The 23894-nt window shown below is 47.9% G+C and overlaps 4 protein-coding genes across 4 annotated transcripts; 3 read left to right on the forward strand and 1 right to left on the reverse strand.

The window, feature by feature from the left end:
- Positions 1-4960: 4960 nt before the first annotated feature.
- Positions 4961-6171, forward strand: LOC138358089 (uncharacterized). The gene is made up of 2 exons (XM_069315569.1): positions 4961-5016; positions 5154-6171. The coding sequence occupies exons 1-2, from the start codon at positions 4961-4963 to the stop codon at positions 6169-6171; spliced, it is 1074 nt and encodes a 357-aa protein (XP_069171670.1).
- A 9646-nt stretch (positions 6172-15817) lies between these two features.
- On the reverse strand, positions 15818-16660 carry LOC123750756 (sericin-2-like). The gene has a single exon (XM_045732862.2). The coding sequence runs from the start codon at positions 16658-16660 to the stop codon at positions 15818-15820; it is 843 nt and encodes a 280-aa protein (XP_045588818.2).
- Positions 16661-18735: 2075 nt separating this feature from the next.
- On the forward strand, positions 18736-19272 carry LOC138358090 (variable charge X-linked protein 3B-like). Its single transcript, XM_069315570.1, has one exon. The coding sequence runs from the start codon at positions 18736-18738 to the stop codon at positions 19270-19272; it is 537 nt and encodes a 178-aa protein (XP_069171671.1).
- Positions 19273-20022: 750 nt separating this feature from the next.
- LOC138358091 (variable charge X-linked protein 3B-like) lies at positions 20023-20586 on the forward strand. Its single transcript, XM_069315571.1, has one exon. It carries the CDS (start codon positions 20023-20025, stop codon positions 20584-20586), a length of 564 nt encoding a protein of 187 aa, XP_069171672.1.
- The last annotated feature ends 3308 nt before the right edge of the window (positions 20587-23894 follow it).

The following is a 23894-nucleotide window of genomic DNA, read 5'->3' on the forward strand; positions in this document are numbered from 1 at the left end:
TCTTCCACCTGTGGCCAGCCACTTGGGCTGCACGGTAGAGCGACGGTCACGTTACAATACAGGTCGGCGTTCAATCCCCCGACCATCCAAGTGCTTGGGCACCATTCCTTTCCCCCCCCCCCCCCCCGTCCCATCCCAAATCCTTACCCTGATCATAAAACACAAAAGGTATTTTTAAATACCATACCATCGACTTCCAATAGCGGAGAGGCAGGTGACTCCAGGTTTTTTTTTGGGGGGGGGGGGGTGAGGGGGGGTTTTTACAAATCACACACCTTAGCCTCACTAATTAACTTGCTTCCACCGCAGGTGCCGCCGCTGCCAGCGAACCACTGGCCCAGGTGTGAAACATGTGTGACCTCCAGTGCCTGGTTCAGTAGTTTGGCCCCGCTTAAAATGATGGCACCCTCCACGGAAGCCTTCGCTGTGATTGGTTACTTGGACGGCGTAGGTCATATAATCCATACAACGACCCAGCGGAGAATTGGGACAAGTCAAAATGTATTTTTAAGTAAGAATACAGTTGTTGTTGTTGTTGTTACAAGATTCGCTACTTGGAACCAACAGTCCCAAGTAGCACGGGCTATGGTGAGCCCGTAGGTACTTAAGAATACTGTAATATGAAGTCATACAGAGACCGTCGCTCCTCCCTCTCACTCTTACACAATAAATAAAAGATGGACTAATGCCCATTCGTGTTGGAGGTCAAGTTGGGGGTCATGTTGGAGGTCATGTTGGGGGTCATGTTGGGGGTCATGTTGGGGGTCATGTTGGGGGTCATGTTGGGGGTCATGTTGGGGGTCATGTTGGAGGTCATGTTGGGGGTCATGTTGGGGGTCATGTTGGGGGTCATGTTGGAGGTCATGTTGGGGGTCATGTTGGGGGTCATGTTGGGGGTCATGTTGGGGGTCATGTTGGAGGTCATGTTGGGGGTCATGTTGGGGGTCATGTTGGAGGTCATGTTGGGGGTCATGTTGGGGGGTCATGTTGGGGGTCATGTTGGAGGTCATGTTGGGGGTCATGTTGGGGGTCATGTTGGGGGTCATGTTGGGGGTCATGTTGGGGGTCATGTTGGGGGTCATGTTGGAGGTCATGTTGGGGGGTTAAGAACACATAACGTGGGGTATTTGCAGGCCGAGTCACGAAAAGCTACTTAAACTGTGTAAGTCGAAAATGGTAAAATAAATTATGCTGGAAATATGTGGTTGCAAAAGTTGATGGAAACTACCTGTCCACTTCCAAAACACACACACACACACACACACACACACACACACACACACACACACACACACACACACACACGCACACACACACACACACACACACACACACACACACACACACACACACACACGCACACACACACACACACACACACACACACACACACACACACACGCACGCACACACACACACACACACACACACACACACACACACACACACACACACACAACATTGAGAATTTCTCCCGGCCATTCGTCTGACAATAAATATTATGAAAAAAATAAATAACTCTCCCATTTTTCAGAATCTCGCCACAGCACCACAACACGAAGAACATATGTTATATCGTGTTCACAATCACCGGTGAACGTTGATACACTTATATAGAGTATATATGTATAAAAAAAATATACTCTATACGTATATAGAGTATCTTTTTATATATCTATGTTTTTTTTAAAGATATGCTATGTATACTGATGCCATATGCAACCCGTTCCTGCTCATTCTCTCTCTCTCTCTCTCTCTCTCTCTCTCTCTCTCTCTCTCTTATTGCTTTGTGGTTGGTATTCGTTCACCCCTTTAATTATTATCGCTTATTTCTTCTCCATTCCTTTTCTTCGTAAGAATTATATCTCATCTATTCTTATTTCATTTTTGGCATTTATTTTATCTAGTATATTTTATGCCTTTGTTTACCCTTTCTCTTTATTCTTTAAGCTGCCGTTTTCCTTCTTCTCTATTCCCATTTTCCGTTTCTTTCTGTTTCCACTATTTCTATCCATCTTTATCTGGGTAAAATATATATTAATATTTCAAATAAACAATTACTCATAACAATACGATTACTTAACTCTTGTTATGGAGCCGGTCGGCCGAGCGGACAGCACACTGGACTTGTGATCCTGTGGTCCTGGGTTCGATCCCAGGCGCCGGCGAGAAACAATGGGCAAAGTTTCTTTCACCCTATGCCCCCTGTTACCTAGCAGTAAAATAGGTACCTGGGTGTTAGTCAGCTGTCACGGGCTGCTTCCTGGGGGTGGAGGCCTGGTCGAGGACCGGGCCGCGGGGACACTAAAAGCCCCGAAATCATCTCAAGATAACCTCAAGATGGATAATGTGGATAATGACACTGTTAATACCTAGACGGTACATTCATTATCCCTTGTTACGTTAGTCTCCTTAAGAATACAGCTTAAACTTCCCGCGGTTACTAACGACCCTTTGAGTGTAATCACCATAGAATCTGCGTCACATGTTTACCTCAAGAGGATATTAACTCCAGCCAATTAGTACGACACAGAGTCATACCTTGAGTGAGTCTTACTCAATGGGTAAGGTAACTTGACTCATCAAGGCCCATAGTTTATATATTATGAATGGTGATTCAGTTGGATGAGTATGGTGACCTGGTTTGTTGATTGATTAAGTCAATTATCCAGTCTGTTTCTTGATCTGATTACTCCTGTGGTGGTAGTGGTGGTGGTGGTGGTGGTGGTGGTGGTGGTGGTGGTGGTGATGGTAGTGTTGGTGGTGGTGGTGGTGGTGGTGGTGGTGGTGGTGGTGGTGGTGGTGGTGGTGGTGGTGATGGTAGTGTTGGTGGTGGTGGTGGTGGTGGTAGTGTTGGTGGTGGTAGTGTTGGTGGTGGTAGTGGTGGTGGTGGTAGTGTTGGTGGTGGTAGTGTTGGTGGTGGTGGTGGTGGTGGTGGTAGTGTTGGTGGTGGTAGTGTTGGTGGTGGTGGTGGTGGTAGTGTTGGTGGTGGTAGTGTTGGTGGTGGTGGTGGTGGTGGTGGTAGTGTTGGTGGTGGTAGTGTTGGTGGTGGTGGTGGTGGTAGTGTTGGTGGAGATAGTGTTGGTGGTGGTGGTGGTGGTGGTGGTAGTGTTGGTGGTGGTGGTGGTGGTGGTGGTAGTGTTGGTGGTGGTAGTGTTGTTGGTGGTGGTGGTGGTGGTGGTGGTAGTGTTGGTGGTGGTGGTGGTGGTGGTGGTGGTGGTAGTGTTGGTGGTGGTAGTGATGGTGGTGGTGGTGGTGGTAGTGTTGGTGGTGGTGGTGGTAGTGTTGTTGTTGGTGGTGGTGGTGGTAGTGTTGTTGTTGGTGGTGGTGGTAGTGTTGGAGGTGGTGGTGGTGGTAGTGTTGTTGTTGGTGGTGGTGGTAGTGTTGTTGTTGGTGGTGGTGGCGGTAGTGTTGTTGTTGGTGGTGGTGGTAGTGTTGGAGGTGGTGGTGTGGTAGTGTTGGAGGTGGTGGTGGTAGTGTTGTTGTTGGTGGTGGTGGTAGTGTTGTTGTTGGTGGTGGTGGTAGTGTTGTTGTTGGTGGTGGTGGTAGTGGTGGTGGTGGTGGTGGTGGTAGTGTTGGTGTTGGTGGTGGTGGTAGTGTTGTTGTTGGTGGTGGTGGTAGTGTTGTTGTTGGTGGTGGTGGTAGTGTTGGTGGTGGTAGTGTTGGTGGTGGTAGTGTTGGTGGTGGTGGTAGTGTTGGTGGTGGTGGTAGTGTTGTTGTTGGTGTTGGTGGTAGTGTTGGTGGTGGTGGTGGCAGTGTTGGTGGTGGCAGTGTTGGTGGTGGTGGTAGTGTTGTTGGTAGTGGTGGCAGTGTTGGTGGTGGTGGTAGTGTTGGTGGTGGTGGTGGTAGTGTTGGTGGTGGTAGTGTTGGTGGTGGTGGCAGTGTTGTTGGTAGTGGTGGCAGTGTTGGTGGTGGTGGTAGTGTTGGTGGTGGTGGTAGTGTTGTTGGTGGTGGTGGTGGTGGTAGTGTTGGTGGTGGTGGTAGTGTTGTTGTTGGTGGTGGTGGTGGTAGTGTTGTTGTTGGTGGTGGTGGTAGTGTTGGTGGTGGTGGTGGTAGTGTTGGTGGTGGTGGTGGTAGTGTTGGTGGTGGTAGTGTTGGTGGTGGTGGCAGTGTTGTTGGTAATGGTGGCAGTGTTGGTGGTGGCAGTGTTGGTGGTGGTGGTAGTGTTGGTGGTGGTGGTGGTAGTGTTGGTGGTGGTGGTAGTGACAGTGTTGGTGGTGGTGGTAGTGTTGGTGGTGGTGGTGGTAGTGTTGGTGGTGGTGGTAGTGACAGTGTTGGTGGTGGTGGTAGTGTTGGTGGTAGTGTTGGTGGTGGTGGTAGTGTTGGTGGTGGTGGTAGTGACAGTGTTGGTGGTGGTAGTGGTAGTGACAGTGTTGGTGGTGGTGGCAGTGTTGGTGGTGGTGGTAGTGTTGGTGGTGGTGGTAGTGACAGTGTTGGTGGTGGTGGTAGTGACAGTGTTGGTGGAGGTGGTAGTGACAGTGTTGGTGTTACGAGAGACAGTCCAGTAGACGACAGCACCATCAACCAAGAGGGGGGGGGGAAACAAGCCTACAGGCGCTCATAACTATTCGTCAACCGGAGCCCCAGACTTGGACAGCCCTCCCCAGAGCCCTAATTACTACACCACACACCCACACTCAACAGACGCCCCTCACTCAACACACACCCACACTCAACACACACCCACACTCAACACACGCCCCACACTCAACACACGCCCCACACTCAACACACGCCCCACACTCAACACACACCCCACACTCAACACACACCCCACACTCAACACACGCCCCACACTCAACACACGCCCCACACTCAACACACGCCCCACACTCAACACACACCCACACTCAACACACACCTACACTCAACACACACCCACACTCAACACACGCCCCTCACTCAACACACGCTCCTCACACTATGTTCACAATGGCTGCACTTCCCAGCCACACCTAAAATGCGCTTCTCGCTTTCTGCTGTTCACAATTGCTACGCCAATATTGCACGGCTACCGTACGTCTTGCTTCCAGCTGCTCTTAACGTGGGGTAGACCGTCACAAAATGCTATTGCAATGTTGCATGGAGAGATAGTAAGTCTCAAGTCTGAGAAACCGGTAACTACTTTCTTCTGAGACCTTCCTAATTCTCAGCATCCTGGCCTGGTTGATAGAGCAACGGCTTCCTCAGAACCTCTGGTTGATAAGAGCAACGGCTTCCTCAGAACCTCTGGCTGATAGAGCAACGGCTTCCTCAGAACCTCTGGCTGATAGAGCAACGGCTTCCTCAGAACCTCTGGCTGATAGAGCAACGGCTTCCTCAGAACCTCTGGGTGATAGAGCAACGGCTTCCTCAGAACCTCTGGTTGATAGAGCAACAGCTTCCTCACAACCTCTGGCTGATAGAGCAACGGCTTCCTCAGAACCTCTGGTTGATAGAGCAACGGCTTCCTCAGAACCTCTGGCTGATAGAGCAACGGCTTCCTCAGAACCTCTGGCTGATAGAGCAACGGCTTCCTCAGAACCTCTGGTTGATAGAGCAACGGCTTCCTCAGAACCTCTGGCTGATAGAGCAACGGCTTCCTCAGAACCTCTGGCTGATAGAGCAACGGCTTCCTCAGAACCTCTGGCTGATAGAGCAACGGCTTCCTCAGAACCTCTGGCTGATAGAGCAACGGCTTCCTCAGAACCTCTGGCTGATAGAGCAACGGCTTCCTCAGAACCTCTGGCTGATAGAGCAACGGCTTCCTCAGAACCTCTGGCTGATAGAGCAACGGCTTCCTCAGAACCTCTAGCTGATAGAGCAACGGCTTCCTCAGAACCTCTGGCTGATAGAGCAACGGCTTCCTCAGAACCTCTGGCTGATAGAGCAACGGCTTCCTCAGAACCTCTGGCTGATAGAGCAACGGCTTCCTCAGAACCTCTGGCTGATAGAGCAACGGCTTCCTCAGAACCTCTGGCTGATAGAGCAACGGCTTCCTCAGAACCTCTGGCTGATAGAGCAACGGCTTCCTCAGAACCTCTGGCTGATAGAGCAACGGCTTCCTCAGAACCTCTGGCTGATAGAGCAACGGCTTCCTCAGAACCTCTGGCTGATAGAGCAACGGCGTCCTCAGAACCTCTGGCTGATAGAGCAACGGCTTCCTCAGAACCTCCAGTCAGTGTCCTCTAACTGGACTGACATTACTTTATTTCCTATTGTGTATTTCAATTTTATGCACAAGTACAAGACCTTCAAAGAATCCTATTTGCATCCAGACAAAATCGTATTGGGCCATCCAACTCAGTCAACAACCCCATTTATACGTTCTGGCGAACCCATTCGCACGGCAAACTAGGTCAAATAACTCTATTCACACACGTGCTACTCAGTGTAAAAGCATATTCCTCCCTCGATATTTATTGGGTACAGGGGCTTGGCTGGATCCTGGAAACGAATCAGTGTTTCTCTAAGAGAAATGCGCGCCTGGAACACAAGTGTGTTTCCTTTAACGTTGACTGTGAAAGCTTCGTGGAGAGGGGGAGGGAGAGGGAGGGAGAGGGAGGGAGGGAGGGAGGGAGGGAGGGAGGGAGGGAGAGAGAGAGAGAGAGAGAGAGAGAGAGAGAGAGAGAGAGAGAGAGAGAGAGAGAGAGAGAGAGAGAGAGAGAGAGAGAGAGAGAGAAAGAGAAAGAGAGAGAGAGAGAGAGAGAGAGAGAGAGAGAGAGAGAGAGAGAGAGAGAGACAGAGAGACAGAGAGACACAGAGAGAGACACAGATCTCATAATCAGATCTCACTGATTATCTCATAATCACAGATCTCACATAAATAAGAGAGAGACAGAGAGAGAGAGAGACAGAGAGCTGAGACAGAGAGAGTGAAAGTTCAATTAAATGTCGCATACACAAAATATGAAACAATAAGCGAGATGAGAGTAACAAGGGCACACAAGGGAACGACAGCGGAGGTGGTGGGAAGAGAATGGGAACCAAGGAATAAATACCAACGAAAGACGTGACATGCAAAGGAGATGGCGAGAAGAAAGAGGAGGAAGATATATGAAGATTAAAGGACGAAGAAGATGTAGCTAAGCTATCTTAAGCTAGCTTAAGCTTAACTATCTTAAGCTAGCTTAAGCTTAACTATCTTCTATATGAAGAAGATAGTTAAGATTCTGTGTTGGCCACGAGAATGGTGTTCCATCTCACGGAGCTTCAAAGTGGTGTTTCATCCTCTCACTAAAGAACAGGAGCTAAATTTGTTCTTGGATACAAAGAACATATTTTGGTCATTTCCACAGCACGTAATTAAGAACATAAGAACATAAGAACAAAGGTAAATGCAGAAGGCCTATTGGCCCATACGATAATTGAAGATGATCAGTTCTTCAAGAAACCACTTGAGAATGGATCATATTTCATATCTAAATAAAGAAATGATTAAAAACTCTTTAAAAAAATGTCATAATTTAATCCTTTAAACAGGTTCTAAAGTGGATTAAGATCCGTTTTCAACACAGAGGATCGACTTTGAGAGTCAAGAAGTGAAGACGGATTATTTTACTAATTAATGACAGAACCACCTTTGCCAGATATATAATATATACAAATTAATATAGCCAATTACAAGCAAATGTAAAAGAAATTCTATATGACTCAAAAGAGCGGAGCCTAGTTTTTTTTTATTTTCCAGACATGAATGGAGTGATTGGTGAATCATTTACCAGTCGCTGAGACGGAGACGCTGTTGGTGTTGGTGTTTAGATTTAGCTACTCAGAACGAAATTTTAATAGACGAAATGTTAATAATAAAGTCGGGGTTAATAGACGACTTAGAACACCTTCCTACTTAACCTAACCTAACCTTCCTACTCAACCTAACCTAACCTAACCTTCCTACTTAACCTAACCTAACCTAACCTGACCTGACCTGGCCTGACCTGGTTTGACCTGGCCTGGCCTGACCTAACCTGACCTGACCTGGCCTGACCTAACCTGACCTGACCTGGCCTGGCCTGACCTGGCCTGGCCTGGCCTGGCCTGGCCTGGCCTGGCCTGACCTAACCTGACCTGACCTGGCCTGGCCTGACCTAACCTGACCTAACCTGACCTGACCTGGCCTAACCTGACCTGGCCTGACCTGGCCTGACCTAACCTGACCTGACCTGACCTGGCCTGACCTGGCCTGACCTGGTTTGACCTGACCTGGCCTGACCTAACCTGACCTGACCTGACCTGACCTGGCCTGGTCTGGCCTGGCCTGACCTAACCTGACCTGACCTGACCTGACCTGGCCTGGCCTGGCCTGGCCTGACCTAACCTGACCTGACCTGACCTGACCTGGCCTGGCCTGGCCTGGCCTGACCTAACCTGACCTGACCTGGCTGGGATGTCTACCGTCTACACTACCATCTTGGGTGTCATCTGAGGAATGTAGTACAACCTCACCAAAGTGTTGCTACACTACCCTATAACAGGCGACACCCAACCTCTTATTCATCTCTATTCTTCACGGATATAGGCACTTCAATTCCCATGAAAAACCTTCAGTTTATTCAACGTTACTTTCGTCTCTCCTGACCTACAAAAAAATGCAATTCATCATTTCAGTTTGGTCCATCTATCTTCCCCTCTCTCAGTCTTCAAAATGAATTCCTTACGACTGTATATCTTCATTTTTGGGATGATTTATTTTCTCATCTCTTTTCCTGTTACTACGGTTATTCATCTTTATTCTAGTTATTAAACAGGTTGGGCATTATTACTCGCCTCATTTATTATTACTGTCCATCTTATTGAAGGTAATCAGGAAATTACAGACCTGTAATATTGACAGTTTCTATGCACCGGTTTCGGTGGGTTGGGTGGGTTGTTTGGGTTCGTATTTTTGGGTTGCATGGAGGAGGGACTACGGAGCAGTGTTTGTGTACCCAGAGGAACGACGAGTCCGAGGAGATATAGCCGCGACATGCAAGATACATAGGTACGAGAACAAGGAGACTTCAACCAGTAATGGATATTATAATTTAATTTTCCCAAGATAGTGAAGGAGTGGACTAAGCAAGAGAGAGAGAGAGAGAGAGAGAGAGAGAGAGAGAGAGAGAGAGAGAGAGAGAGAGAGAGAGAGAGAGAGAGAGAGAGAGAGAGAGTGGAGGAAGGTGTCAAGCACCCAAAAGTATGTGTGGAACAACACACACACACACACACACACACACACACACACACACACACATACATACACACACACACACACACACACACACACACACACACACACACACATACATACACACACACACACACACACACACACACACACATACATACACACACATACACACACACACACACACACACACACACACACACATACATACACACACACACACACACACACACACACCGCTTATACCATAAACAAATCATCTCCCTGCTCTTGCGAAAGCCTTGACTTACCAGCAGTCTCTCTCTCTCTCCAAGCGAGAGCCTTGCTTGAGCCTCGAACGCGGACCCGCACTCAACACACCCTTCCGCTCCCAAGTGTCCACTACTCTCTCCTCAGGCATATTATTACTAGTATTATCGCATTATTATCATTATCATCATTATTTTTATAAATTTTTATCTTAGATTTATGATTATTACTTTAGTAATTAATATTATTATTTATATTAATAGTATCTTACTATTTTTATCAATATTATTTTGTTTACAATAATAAAAGATAATACTAATAACAATAGCAAGATAATAGGATAATCTATGGTGACTGGCAGATGATTGCCTTAAGGTCATGACAGGACAAAAAGCTCATCAACTTGGAACACTAGTGAGTCCACCGGGGCTCGAACCTGTGACACAACCAGGTTTTACGACTAGCCCGCCTTCACTGTGGCCAGTGGGTGTTCCCCCAATATATGCCTCTAATTGGGAACACAAAGAGGCGCGTCAGAGGTAGAACATTCCTAGACGACAGAACCAGTGTGCATGGTGTACGTCAGACTGCGAGCAGCCGCGTCCAACAGCCTGGTTGATCAGTCCGGCAACCAGGGGGCCTGGTCGACGACCGGGCCGCGGGGACGCTAAGCCCCGGAAGCACCTCAAGGTAACCTCAAGGTAAGGGGGGGGGAGTATGTGTAAGCCTGGTTCAGCTTCAGTAGAAGCCTCAAGAACCCTTGAAGGTTCAGTAGAACACCCAGGTTGTAATTCTTTTGACCATGTTGTGGCCTGGTTGTCTGAGGCATGTGCCTGGGAATACCCAGTGAATGGGTTCGAATTCTTTTGACCATGTTGTGGCCTGGTTGTCTGAGGCATGTGCCTGGGAATACCCAGTGAATGGGTTCGAATTCTTTTCACCATGTTGTGGCCTGGTTGTCTGAGGCATGTGCCTGGGAATACCCAGTGAATGGGTTCGAAGCCTCATCACGGCTTCTGTGGATTTTCTCAATTATAATACTAATCTTATTATTGTTATCGCTAAGGTAATTTAATGATGACCACTATCACAACACACACTATAGTCGTTACTTAGTGCTGAACATATTGGGCTGATCCAAGAACAACCAATATGTTCCCGTGGTGGATGTCTTGACCGCCGATAATATGTCTTGACCGCCGATAACATTTCTTGACCGCCATGACAAAAAAAAACCTTTGGCACCGCAATGTGTTTAAGAAACTGTACTTCTTGATATTAATTCTAGACATTAAAACAATTCGGAAGAATTTTTTTTATATATTTTCAAATAAATGTAAACTTTTTACATGTATCTGTCCAGGAAAATAGATCTTTTGAAGTTATTTTTCTCCGGGAGAAGTGAACTCCTGAAGGAAAGAGTAAGTCGCCTTTATGAGCTCACGAGGCAAAAACTGCGTCTTAAAATTATCTTGATATCGTCATGAAAGAAATGGCCTCCCTCGATAACAACTTTCATCAAGGACACACACACGTGTCTTCTGCTGCCTGGGTGAAAATGGCCTCTAACATGTTGTTGTTGTTGTTGTTATAGATTCGCTACCTGGAACAAAAAGTTCCAAATAGCACGGGCTATGGTGATCCCGTATGGCCTCTAGCAGCCAGTGTCACGTGAAGCGAAGAGCTCGATAGTCGTGTTTATCAACGACATACCTGATTGATGGGGTTCTGGGAGTTCTACTCCCCAAGCCCGGCCCGAGGCCAGGCTTGACTTGTGAGAGTTTGGTCCACCAGGCTGTTGCTTGGAGCGGCCCGCAGGCCCACATATACCTGCTTGATGGGGTTCTATGAGTTCTTCTACTCCCCCAAGCCCGGCTTGATGGGGTTTTGGGAGTTCTTCTACTCCCTAAGCCCGGCCCGAGGCCAGGCTTGACTTGTGAGAGTTTGGTCCACCAGGCTGTTGCTTGGAGCGGTCTGCTAGTAATCATTATTGTGTGTCTGCTGGGAAAATATGCGTCACGCACAAGACTGTGTGACAAGTAACTTGTTAGAGTAATGACTTCCGATATGCCTGCTTTTCTCGTCAACGAGGCGTAGGGACCCCTGCTGTAAACCCACACGGAAAAGAGGTTATGATAATCGAGTATTAGTTTCTTGGGTAAGATTTAAACAGCGTTCAGCACCTTAAGTTGGCTTTAGAAATATGAAACTTGAGTCAGGTTATACTTGTGAGGATGGAACCGGTCGGCCGAGAGGACAGCACGCTGGATTTGTGATCCTGTGGTCCTGGGTTCGATCCCAGGCGCCGGCGAGAAACAATGGGCAGAGTTTCTTTCACCCTATGCCCCTGTTACCTAGCAGTAAAATAGGTACCTGGGTGTTAGTCAGCTGTCACGGGCTGCTTCCTGGGGGTGGAGGCCTGGTCGAGGACCGGGCCGCGGGGACACTAAAGCCCCGAAATCATCTCAAGATAACCTCAAGAAGAAGACGGAACCAGGCAAGAGAGTCTCGTTATAAGGCTCAGAAACGTCTTAAAGAATTTCACTTAACAAATCTTGCGGTTAACAGGAGGAAAGTAGACGTCGAGGCTACAGCCCACAAGCCTGAGGAATATAAAGTCAATCCTCTGACGTATCACGAGGGCCAACACTGTGCGTGCGCAAGGCAGCATGCATAACATGCTCCTACTACCTACAACCTCACAAACGACATCAACAAAGACCAATCTAACAACTGATAAACAATGCCCCCCCCCCCCTCCCCAATAGTTTGCATCAAACACTGAATGTGAAGCTGAATGTATTCACTTAGTTGTGCTTACGGGGGTTGAGCTCTGCTCTTTCGGCCCGCCTCTCAACTGTCAATCAACTGTTTCTACTACTACATTGGCTAGTCTTTGGTTTATCCTTCAATGCATCAATATTTTCATTACTGATATACCTCCCTCCCTCACTCTCTCCCTCTCTTTGTCTCTTCTCTCCCTCCCTCTCTCCGTCTCTTCTCTCCCTCTCTGTCTCTTCTCTCCCTCTCTTTCTCTCCAACAGACCTGAGAGCCTCCAGGGCCGTATTCCTGCCTGTTGCTTGCCTCATTTACATTTTATGTGGAAAAAGAGAACCCGGGTGTTGACTGAGGTCTGGTGGCAGCCCCCACACACACACGGAACAACTCCTGCATCTCTATATTAATGTTCAAACTTCTTAACAAATTCCAGAACAAATCTGTTTTCTATCTCAGTTCCTCAGGTATTATGATAACAGATTCTTGGCCCTGACCTGCAAATGTCTTTTCCTAAATTGATATAAAATTTAAAACACGAAGACATTCAAGATGCAGCAGCTTCCATATATATGTATATAAAGACATATTTAGCAATAGTTGAACGTACGAGCATGATATTCCAAGACACAATTTGATATTTTTCATCTTAATTCCGCCTCTTCAGGATTTCTCCACTTTCTGATGAGTGGTTTGACCTTCAGCCACGTTATTGTGACTCATCGTCTGCATCAATGCAAAACATTACGAACTGGAGTGATCCCTAAAAATATGCCAGAGGCGCATGGTTGCAGAACATCCTCCCTGGGTCCCTAAAAATATGCCAGAGGCGCATGGTTGCAGAACATCCTCCCTGGGTCCCTAAAAATATGCCAGAGGCGCATGGTTGTAGAACATCCTCCCTGTATCCCTAAAAATATGCCAGAGGCGCATGGTTGCAGAACATCCTCCCTGTATCCCTAAAAATATGCCAGAGGCGCATGGTTGCAGGAGCCCAGTCTCGGACTTGAGAGAAGGAAACAAATCTAGCATAAATATTGGTCGGTGTGGAGTCTAAATGGCGCAGTGAGACCAGTCAAAATGATTCAGTCTGCAACTTGCACCACGGAGAGAGAGAGAGAGAGAGAGAGAGAGAGAGAGAGAGAGAGAGAGAGAGAGAGAATAAGAGGCTGAGAATAAAATTCACTACGTGCCCTTTCGCTCACCAATTACCTTAATGGAGCACTTCGACTACTACTCATTTTGCCGATTTTCCGAGCGATAAGGAGTCATGCCAACGGTGGTCTAATCACCGGTTCGAAGACCGCCTGGTGATTGGTGAGGGAGTGCCTGGCTGCTGTGGTTGTAGAAGTGATTGGTGAGAGTGTGGGGGATTGGGTGTTATTGTAGGGGTTGGGTGATTGGTGTGGGTCTTGGAGTGGATGACTGGTGAGCAATGCGAATGTGGAAGATGAGTTTGAGTGCACCACGGGTCATTATAGTAGATGAGTGTGTGATGAATAACGAGTGTTAAAATTGGTAAGCTAGTAGGCCAGGATAACTGGGAGAGGGCGGACGCTCCATGTTGCTATCTATGTGATAGCATGTTTTGTGAGAACAGGTTGACTGTGGGTGAAAGAATGAGTGTGTGTGTGTAGAAGCATGAATGTTGACCAAACCACACACTAGGTGACTAGAAGGTGAAGGGACGACGACGACGTTTCGGTCCGTCCTGGACCATTCTCAAGTCAATTGTGCACATTCTCGGAAGCATGAATGTATGTGTGGGGGTAGAGCATGGGGGCCCCTGAACCAAGAAACCCTTTTTTATATCCAAAAAAAGTGAATCATTACCAAAGATTGACACAAAAAAGGGGGGTATCAAACACAGAAAGCCACAAAGATGGGTCAAAAAACAGTCGAGATGTCCACGAATGGGGGTAGATGTACCCCACCTCCTCCCTATCCTTACCTATCCATCCCTATCCTTACCCGTCTGTGCAGCGCCTCAGTTGGAACAAACTCAGGATTTCCAACCGAGAGAGAGAGAGAGAGAGAGAGAGAGAGAGAGAGAGAGAGAGAGAGAGAGAGAGAGAGAGAGAGAGAGAGAGAGAGAGAGAGAGAGAGAGAGGAAAAGGTTATGTTTCTCCCAGGATTGTCTAGAGCCGCAATAAGCAGGCCCGATAACTAACCCCGTCTGGCATGGTTCGCGCACCAGGTAAATTACCTCCAAATACTTTAAGCTGAAAAAAACTAATAAGTATAAAATAAAGTGATTACAGAGATCAGCGAGCCGACCGGCTGGCGACTCGATCTCTTGGACGCTGGGAACGGATGTCTGGCCTGATGGGGGGGGGATGGGGGGAAGGGGGAAGCCCGATAAACGGATGATAGAATAAGGAAGATGTATGAGAAAATGGAAGACAGATGAAAGGGGGGATACGAGAGAATCACTGATAACTAGAGAGACATATTTGAATTACCTTTTCCCGTCTGATTCCTGTCTGACAACACAGTTAAGCACCTAATGTGAAATGATGATAACATAATAACAGAACGTAACATGAAATATCCTGGTACGATACCCCGAGATGAACACCTAACCGACCCCCAACAAACACCTCAGACCCCCAACCCACTTCCAAGCTCGCCTAACCTAACCTTCCAGGTTCCAACACATTCCCAATGTACTATTCGCTAATATTACCAAAGCCCCCCACACACACACACACACACACACACACATACACACACACACACACACACACACACACACACACACACACACACACACACACACATACACACACACACACACACACACACATACACACACACACACACACACACACACACACACACACACACACACACACACACACACACACACACACACAAATGTCCATACCTTATCGTGAAATAATACACAAGGCTTTTCGAATGGCCCATTGACATTACTGCAGGATTTAATTTTATAGTGGAGAAGCAGTAGATATTTCACATTTTAATTGATAAATGCGCGCAGGGAGGAAGTCTCTTTGAAGCGCCGTAAAACATTAACGAGTCGTCGGAACTATCCTTGCAGAATGGTACCAAAAATATCGATGAAACATAATGAAATGAACCAGGGGTTACTGAAGGGGGGGGGGGGATGGAGAAGTGAGAGAGGAGAGAGAGGCAAAGGACAGAGAAGGGTGAGAGAGGAGAAAGGGAGAGAACAGAGAGGCCTGAGAAGAGAGAGGGAGAGAACAGAGAGAGAGAGGTGAGAGGACAGTGATGAGAGGAGAGAGGACAGAGAGGAGAAGAGGATAGAGAGAAGAAAAGAGAGTGGTAAGAGTGAGAAAGAAGTGACAGAAAGGGGCAGAAAGGGGCAGAAAGGGGCAGAAAGGGACAGAAAGGGACAGAAAGGAAAACAAAAAGAGATTCTCTTTCTCTTTCACCCCACTTCCCCTTACTGCCCTCAATATCCTCCGGCCCATTTCATCGTATCTTATCTACATTTTTTAGGCATACAAGACCAAACAGGGAGTGGAAAAGGCAGTAAACACGAAGATAAACTTAGGTGAAAACACGAGAAGGGAGGAAGAGGAGGACTGGAGGAAAGAGTGGCAACAGCAGAGTCAAAGGGAGAGAGGAAGCAGGCGGTGGAATATAATCCACAAGCAGGCAGCTTAAGAGCCTGCTGGAGCCTGCTGGAGCTTGCTGGAGCCTGCTAAAGCTTGCTGGAGCCTGCTGGAGCTTGCTGGAGCCTGCTGGAGCCTGCTGGAGCCTGCTGGAGCCTGCTGGAGCTTGCTGGAGCCTGCTGGAGCTTGCTGGAGCCTGCTGGAGCCTGCTGGAGCCTGCTGGAGCCTGCTGGAGCCTGCTGGAGCCTGCTGGAGCTTGCTGGAGCCTGCTGGAGCCTGCTGGAGCTTGCTGGAGCCTGCTGGAGCCTGCTGGAGCTTGCTGGAGCTTGCTGGAGCTTGCTGGAGCCTGCTGGAGCCTGCTGGAGCTTGCTGGAGCTTGCTGGAGTCTGCTGGAGCCTGCTGGAGCTTGCTGGAGCCTGCTGGAGCCTGCTGAAGCCTGCTGGAGCTTGCTGGAGCCTGCTGGAGCTTGCTGGAGCCTGCTGGAGCCTGCTGGAGCCTGCTGGAGCTTGCTGGAGCCTGCTGGAGCCTGCTGGAGCTTGCTGGAGCTTGCTGGAGTTTGCTGGAGCCTGCTGGAGCTTGCTGGAGCTTGCTGGAGCCTGCTGAAGCCTGCTGGAGCTTGCTGGAGCCTGCTGGAGCCTGCTGGAGCCTGCTGGAGCCTGCTGGAGCTTGCTGGAGCTTGCTGGAGTCTGCTGGAGCCTGCTGGAGCCTGCTGGAGCCTGCTGGAGCTTGCTGGAGCCTGCTGGAGCCTGCTGGAGCCTGCTGGAGCCTGCTGGAGCCTGCTGGAGCCTGCTGGAGCCTGCTGGAACCTGCTGGAGACTTACCACCTCGGCTCCCGTATGTGGCATTAATGGAGAAAATCTCTGCCCAACTCTTGCGAAGCGTTGTAACCATAAGTTGTCGCCTCTATCATAGTGTAACTCTCACCAAAGTTCTCAACCCTCAGTAATATACACCACGTGTGTGTGTGTGTGTGTGTGTGTGTGTGTGTGTGTGTGTGTGTGTGTGTGTGTGTGTGTGTGTGTGTGTGATTACTTAAGTGTAGTTCCAGGATGAGTGGTGTCTCGTCTTCCCAGTACTCTTTGTCGTATAACGTTTTGAAACTGTGTGTGTGTGTGTGTGTGTGTGTGTGTGTGTGTGTGTGTGTGTGTGTGTGTGTGTGTGTGTGTGTGTGTGTGTGTGTGTGTGTGTGTGTAAGCCAACGATCCGTCGCAGTCGCCATATTTTTACGCACAAAGCTCTTGGCTGACATATTAATTGACCCAAGATAGATAGAGCGCCGCCTTGCGCGCATAATTTATACAGCTTTTCTGTCGCATTACTCCGGCGACATTTCTTAAGAGCGCTCCGGTTACTTGTTCAATAATGGTGTCCAGCGTAGAGAGAGACACGCCTTCCTCGCCCTGTGTCTTCCCTATCTCTCCTCCCAAGACGCACCCCGACACTTTGCAATCCAGTCAACTATTCAGGTGCAAGTCGCTACAGGTCAAAGGTTACTTGGCAGTGCACTCTGCGTATACTTTAAATAATCAAGGAATCAACTTAAGTAATCAAGGAGCATCATACGTTCTTGTGAAGATATCGTACCTTGTTATCATCTCAGTTTGAGATGTGTTGAGCAACATCAGGTCTATTACGCCAAGAACGGTGATATGTCGACTGTGCAGTGTGTCAACATTGCAAACACGTTGTACTGAGCAGTGTTGACGGCTTCTTAAGTGCTGAGCACACTGAGTTGCCTCATATCCCTCCGTCTCAATTTATAGGTCAATAAAACATTTCAATTTCAAAATCTGTTCTATCTCAATTGGTTATTGCGATAACGTAATACTGTAATGTTGGTGAGGTTATCAACCCAGCTGGTGACGTGTGTGTAATAAATCGTGTATTCTAGTGTGTGGCATTTGTCCCCCCAGAGATCCAGTTAACTATGCCTGGGGGCTTCAGGCACCCCTCAGTTCTGAGAGGTACTGTTTACGATACTGGTGATACATCACACATCATCACCTGCTTTATTTTGACCAGATCACACACTAGAAGGTGAAGGGACGACGACGTTTCGGTCCGTCCTGGACCATTCTCAAGTCGATTGTGAGAATGGTCCAGGACGGACCGAAACGTTGTCGTTCCTTCACTTTCTAGTGTGTGGTCTGGTCAACATATTTCAACTACGTTATTGTGACTCAACGGCTGTATCACCTGGTTTACTTATCTTTACTTCTCTATACTTATATCCATCGCTTGAGTGACAGTCACTCACCCAGGCACTCTATAATGCTCTAAATTATCCATCTCTGTATATCTGTATCTCTGAACTAAAACCCAGGGGCCAGATTCTCGAAGCAGTTACGCAAGCACTTACAAACCTATACATCTATTCTTAATCTTTGGCGGCTTTGTTTACAATTATTAAACAGTTAATGAGCTCCGAAGCACCAGGAGGCTGTTTATAACAATAACAACAGTTGATTGGCAAGTTTTCATGCTTGTAAACTGTTTAATAAATGTAACCAAAGCCGTCAAAGATTGAGGAAAGATGTGCACGTTCGTAAGTGCTTGCGTAACTGCTTCGTGAATCTGGCTCCAGGATTTTATAGGACTGGGATAAAAATTATTTCATTCATTTTAGTAGCAGTAACTTTTTTTTGTTTTATTTATCTCGGCTCATATTAAAAGCCAGGCCAAAGCTCTTGCTTTATTACCCACTTTTTTGTTAAGCGTTTACTTTATTAAAGTAATAAGACCGGATGGAACAGGAGGCCTGGTCGACGACCGGGCCGCGGGGACACTAAGCCCCGGAAGCACCTCAAGGTAGCCAAGTGTTAAGTGTCACTTATATTAGAGGGCTAAGCTGGAGCCATACCTGCTCCCTAGACTAGTCATTGTAGCGAGTTTACTGGATTTATTAGTTGCGATTAGTGGCTGTATAATACAATACCTAAGTGATGTTTTCCCAGATGGAAGACCGGATGGAACAGTTTTCCCAGATGGAAGACCGGATGGAACAGTTTTCCCAGATGGAAGACCGGATGGAACAGTTTTCCCAGATGGAAGACCGGATGGAACAGTTTTCCCAGATGGAAGACCGGATGGAACAGTGTTCCCAGATGGAAGACCGGATGGAACAGTTTTCCCAGATGGAAGACCGGATGGAACAGTTTTCCCAGATGGAAGACCGGATGGAACAGTTTTCCCAGATGGAAGACCGGATGGAACAGTTTTCCCAGATGGAAGACCGGATGGAACAGTTTTCCCAGATGGAAGACCGGATGGAACAGTTTTCCCAGATGGAAGACCGGATGGAACAGTTTTCCCAGATGGAAGACCGGATGGAACAGTGTTCCCAGATGGAAGACCGGATGGAACAGTGTTCCCAGATGAAAGACCGGATGGAACAGACCATCCGAGAGAACGGCAGTGTTCAAGACATGAGTGAACGTGCATCTTGTCTAAAGCGTTTTGCTGCCAACGTATCAGATTTGTATTCTGTATGTTATAAAACCTAAACTATGGGCTGAATTAGCGCTAACTGGCAGTATATTGTCATTAGGAAGAGTGAAACTACTGCAGGGCGTCAGTGTGTCTTGTGTTAAAAGGTGGTCGCCTTACGGTTGTCTTAGAACGTTGAGACCTTTGCATACAACAGTTAGGACTCGAGTCTTCTATAGCTCTTAAGACTGTTGATGTACAGGGTCTAGGTAAGATGGGTTTGAGACTCAAGGCCAGTCCTCTTGTATAGTTCACTGTCTTGTCCAGTATGTCAAGACCGGATGGAACAGTTTTCTCAGATGGAAGACCGGATGGAACAGTTTTCCCAGACGGAAGACCGGATGGAACAGTTTTCCCAGATGGAAGACCGGATGGAACAGTGTTCCCAGATGGAAGACCGGATGGAACAGTTTTCCCAGACACAAGACCCGATGGAACAGTTTTCCCAGATGAAAGACCGGATGGAACAGTTTTCCCAGACGCAAGACCTGATGGAACAGGGTTTTCCCAGATGGAAGACCGGATGGAACAGTTTTCCCAGACACAAGACCTGATGGAACAGTTTTCCCAGATGGAAGACCGGATGGAACAGTTTTCCCAGACGCAAGACCTGATGGAACAGGGTTTTCCCAGATGGAAGACCGGATGGAACAGTTTTCCCAGACACAAGACCTGATGGAACAGTTTTCCCAGATGGAAGACCGGATGGAACAGTTTTCCCAGACGCAAGACCTGATGGAACAGGGTTTTCCCAGATGGAAGACCGGATGGAACAGTTTTCCCAGACACAAGACCTGATGGAACAGTGTTCCCAGATGGAAGACGGGATGGAACAGTGTTCCCAGATGGAAGACGGGATGGAACAGTGTTCCCAGATGGAAGACCCGATGGAACAGTGTTCCCAGATGGAAGACCGGATGGAACAGTTTTCCCAGATGAAAGACTGGATGGAACAGTTTTCCCAGATGAAAGACTGGATGGAACAGTGTTCCCAGATGGAAGACCCGATGGAACAGTGTTCCCAGATGAAAGACCGGATGGAACAGTGTTCCCAGACGCAAGACCTGATGGAACAGTGTTCCCAGATGGAAGACCGGATGGAACAGTTTTCCCAGATGAAAGACTGGATGGAACAGTTTTCCCAGATGAAAGACTGGATGGAACAGTTTTCCCAGACACAAGACCCGATGGAACAGTTTTCCCAGATGAAAGACCGGATGGAACAGTGTTCCCAGACGCAAGACCTGATGGAACAGTGTTCCCAGATGAAAGACCGGATGGAACAGTGTTCCCAGACGCAAGACCTGATGGAACAGGGTTTTCCCAGATGAAAGACCGGATGGAACAGACCATCCGAGAGAACGGCAGTGTTCAAGACATGAGTGAACGTGCATCTTGTCTAAAGCGTTTTGCTGCCAACGTTGTAAATCATGTCGAGTTGCTTCTTAAAGTTGACCCTTCGGCTGCCGCCTTACATGCGCTCTCCAGCACGTGCTTCGCCCTCGTAAGACCAAGTGTCACCCCTCAAGATGTCTACTTCATCTACGAAAGTAGATGAAGTAGATCACTCGATAGATATATCATTGTATCCAATGCTTATAATCAGTTGTTTTAGGAGAATCGTTATATCCCATATCTGGGACATAACGTCTAACGTTACGTCTCTGGCTTGCCTCGGCCGGATATACCAGGCCAGTATAACGATATATCTCCGAGCCGAGAGGGAGTGGGGTAAGCTCCTTATTATACCAGCATGCCGTAAGCTTATTAAATTCGGAGCGTCTGTAATGAAAACTTAACTTGGAAGACTGGAGTCAGGATGCTAGCGAAGGCGCTTTAAGATGCTCCCCCACGATCCTCAAGCAGCCTCCCCGCGAAGCAACCAGATTAGGCAAAAGAAATACTGGAGGAAATCAAGTCCTGGGAAATGCAATGTTCGCGAAAATCATGGTCTGTGAGATCCGCTATTCAGGGCCTTCCCGGTCCAAGCAGATTAAATATTAAACTTGCCCGAGTATAGAGAGTGTGTGTGTGTGGGGGGAGGGATGGGGGGGGGGGAGAGGGAGGGGGGAGGGGGGAGGGGGGGGAGGGATAGTAAAGAAATCGTCAAATATGGACTCAATTTATTGCAGGAAACAATGGTTATTAATTATGATCTTGGTTAGGGTGTAAATAATGTGAGCAAAATACAGAGACAGAGAGAGAGAGAGACAGAGAGACAGGGAGGGACAGAGAGACACAGAGACAGGGAGCGACAGAGAGAGACACAAAGACAGGGAGAGACAGAGAGAGACACAGAGACAGAAAGAGACAAAGAGAGACACAGAGACAGAGAGAGAAGGGATGTGTCGATATAAGTTCGGGTGCCGTATAAGTTCCCATATATTACCATTATTTCTCCTTATTTCTTTAGTATTGGATTTCCTTTTGGTGGAAAGAAGCCGGGTCCAGCCGGATGCTACAGCGGAGAGAATTAGCTCTTGGGCTCCGGAGCTCGACCTCGACCCCGAAGCTCAACCTCGACCCCGAAGCTTCAATGATACCCCCAGAAGACAACACTTCGAGCTTCGTCTATCAAACAACTTTCCATACCCGCGTGCCCCGTACCCACCTCTCAGTAATCCATACCTGCGTGCCCCCGTACCCACCTCTCAGTAATCCATACCCGCGTCCCCCGTACCCACTTTAAGGTTCAGAAGTAGAAACAGTCCCCGTTTAGGGCCTGACATTTCAGAACGGGAGGACAGGTCTTGGTGGCACGGTAAAATCTGTGTCCAGGGAACAGTAGAAGGTCGGGGGTTAGTGGAGTGAACAGGTGGGGATAGGCAGGGGGGAAGATAATTAACAACAGAAGGGGATAGGCACGAGGGAAGATAGCTAACAACAGAAGGGGATAGCCAGGAGAGAAGATAACTAACAACAGAAGAGGGTAGGCACGAGGGAAGATAACTAACAACAGAAGGGGATAGGCACGAGGGAAGATAACTAACAACAGAAGGGGATAGGCACGAGGGAAGATAACTAACAACAGAAGGGGGTAAAAGGGAAGAGAGATAACTAACGGTAAGTTAGAAGAGGGGAAGAGAATTAGCAGGGAGAAAGGAGGGAACATAGGGAGGAGGAAGGAGATATTGCAAGCGAGAGATTGGGAGAATTAGGATGGAGGGGAGAGAGAGAGAGAGAGAGAGAGAGAGAGAGAGAGAGAGAGAGAGAGAGAGAGAGAGAGAGAGAGAGAGAGAGAGAGAGAGAGAAAGAGAGAGAGAGAGAGAGAGAGAGAGAGAGAGAGAGAGAGAGAGAGAGAGAGAGAGAGAGAGAGAGAGAGAGAGAGAGAGAGAGAGAGAGAGAGAGAGAACGACATGGGGAAGAAAGTAGAGCAGGAGAAAGGAGTTAGAATGGCGGGAGAAGAAGATAGTGAACAGGATGACCAAATAAGAGAGTAACGGGAGAGGAAAATGCGAGTAGAGAGGAAGGAAAGTGTGGAGATAATGAATGGGAAAAAGAGTGATAATTGGATGTTTCATATAAACAAGGGGAAAAGAAAAAGTTGGAAGAAAAGACAAAGTACAGAATGAATGAGGAGTAACAGGAGGAAGAGAAAGATGTAGATAGGAAAAGGGGAAAGACATCTGGAATGAAAGACAGAGAACGCAGTAATGAACGAAATAAAGACACTACAAATGTATAAAATACGGGCTCGCCATAGCCCGTGCTACTTGGAACATTTTGCTCCAGGTAGCGAATCATTAACAACAACAACAGTGTGTGTTTGTGTGAACTCACACAAACACACACACACACACAAAGGAATCGATAGGGTAGATAAAGACAGTCTATTTAACACAAGGGGCACACGCACTAGGGGACACAGGTGGAAACTGAGCGCCCAAATGAGCCACAGAGACATTACAAAGAACTTTTTTTAGTGTCAGAGTGGTTGACAAATGGAATGCATTAGGCAGTGATGTGGTGGAGGCTGACTCCATACACAGTTTCAAGTGTAGATATGATAGAGCCCAATAACCTCAGGAACCTGTACATCAGTTGACAGTTGAGAGGCGGGACCAAAGAGCCAGAGCCCAACCCCCGCAAGCATAACTAGGTGAGTGCAACTAGGTGAGTACACACCCACACAGGCAGAAACAAATGGACAGGGTTGATTTCGCCCTGATGCACCTGTTCACCTAGCAGTAAATAGGTCCCTGGGAGTTAGACAGCTGCTACGGGCTGCTTCCTGGGGATGTGTATGTGTGTTAGAGAGAAATATATAGTAGACATAATAAGAGGATACATAAATTACTTAGAAAGGCGGGGACGAAGAGCTAATAGCTCGATTCTGCAGATACATTTAGTAAAGACAGAGACGGAGGCAAGACCCGGCGTTAAGGCTCTCAGGGCGAACATTAAGACAGAGAGTCCGCCAGCAAGATATCCAACCCGTCCTGCGGTGGTGACGGGTGCTCCACCACCCGTCTACTGACGCGCGGAGGGATGGGTATGGGGGCGGAAGAGTGAGGAAGACAAAGGGAGGAAAAGAGTGAGAAAGAGAGAGAGTGAGGAATGCGAACAATGAGAACTTATAGTGCAAGTTCAAGTGTCTCGCCAGTGTTGCTGTTGAGCTTGGTGCAGCAGCACCAGCAGC

Source organism: Procambarus clarkii, chromosome 81 (genome assembly GCF_040958095.1).
Source record: "Procambarus clarkii isolate CNS0578487 chromosome 81, FALCON_Pclarkii_2.0, whole genome shotgun sequence".
NCBI lineage: Eukaryota > Metazoa > Arthropoda > Malacostraca > Decapoda > Cambaridae > Procambarus > Procambarus clarkii.

Excerpts from the sequence above, each read along its gene's own strand:
- LOC138358089 (XM_069315569.1), top strand. The coding sequence starts at position 4,961 with ATGCGCTTCTCGCTTTCTGCTGTTCACAATTGCTACGCCAATATTGCA. Across the intron at positions 5,017-5,153 it reads GCCAATATTGCACGGCTACC|CATCCTGGCCTGGTTGATAG; the intron begins GTACGTCTTGCT and ends CCTAATTCTCAG.
- LOC123750756 (XM_045732862.2), bottom strand. The coding sequence starts at position 16,660 with ATGGTTACAACGCTTCGCAAGAGTTGGGCAGAGATTTTCTCCATTAAT.
- LOC138358090 (XM_069315570.1), top strand. The coding sequence starts at position 18,736 with ATGGAACAGTTTTCCCAGATGGAAGACCGGATGGAACAGTTTTCCCAG.
- LOC138358091 (XM_069315571.1), top strand. The coding sequence starts at position 20,023 with ATGGAACAGTTTTCCCAGACACAAGACCTGATGGAACAGTGTTCCCAG.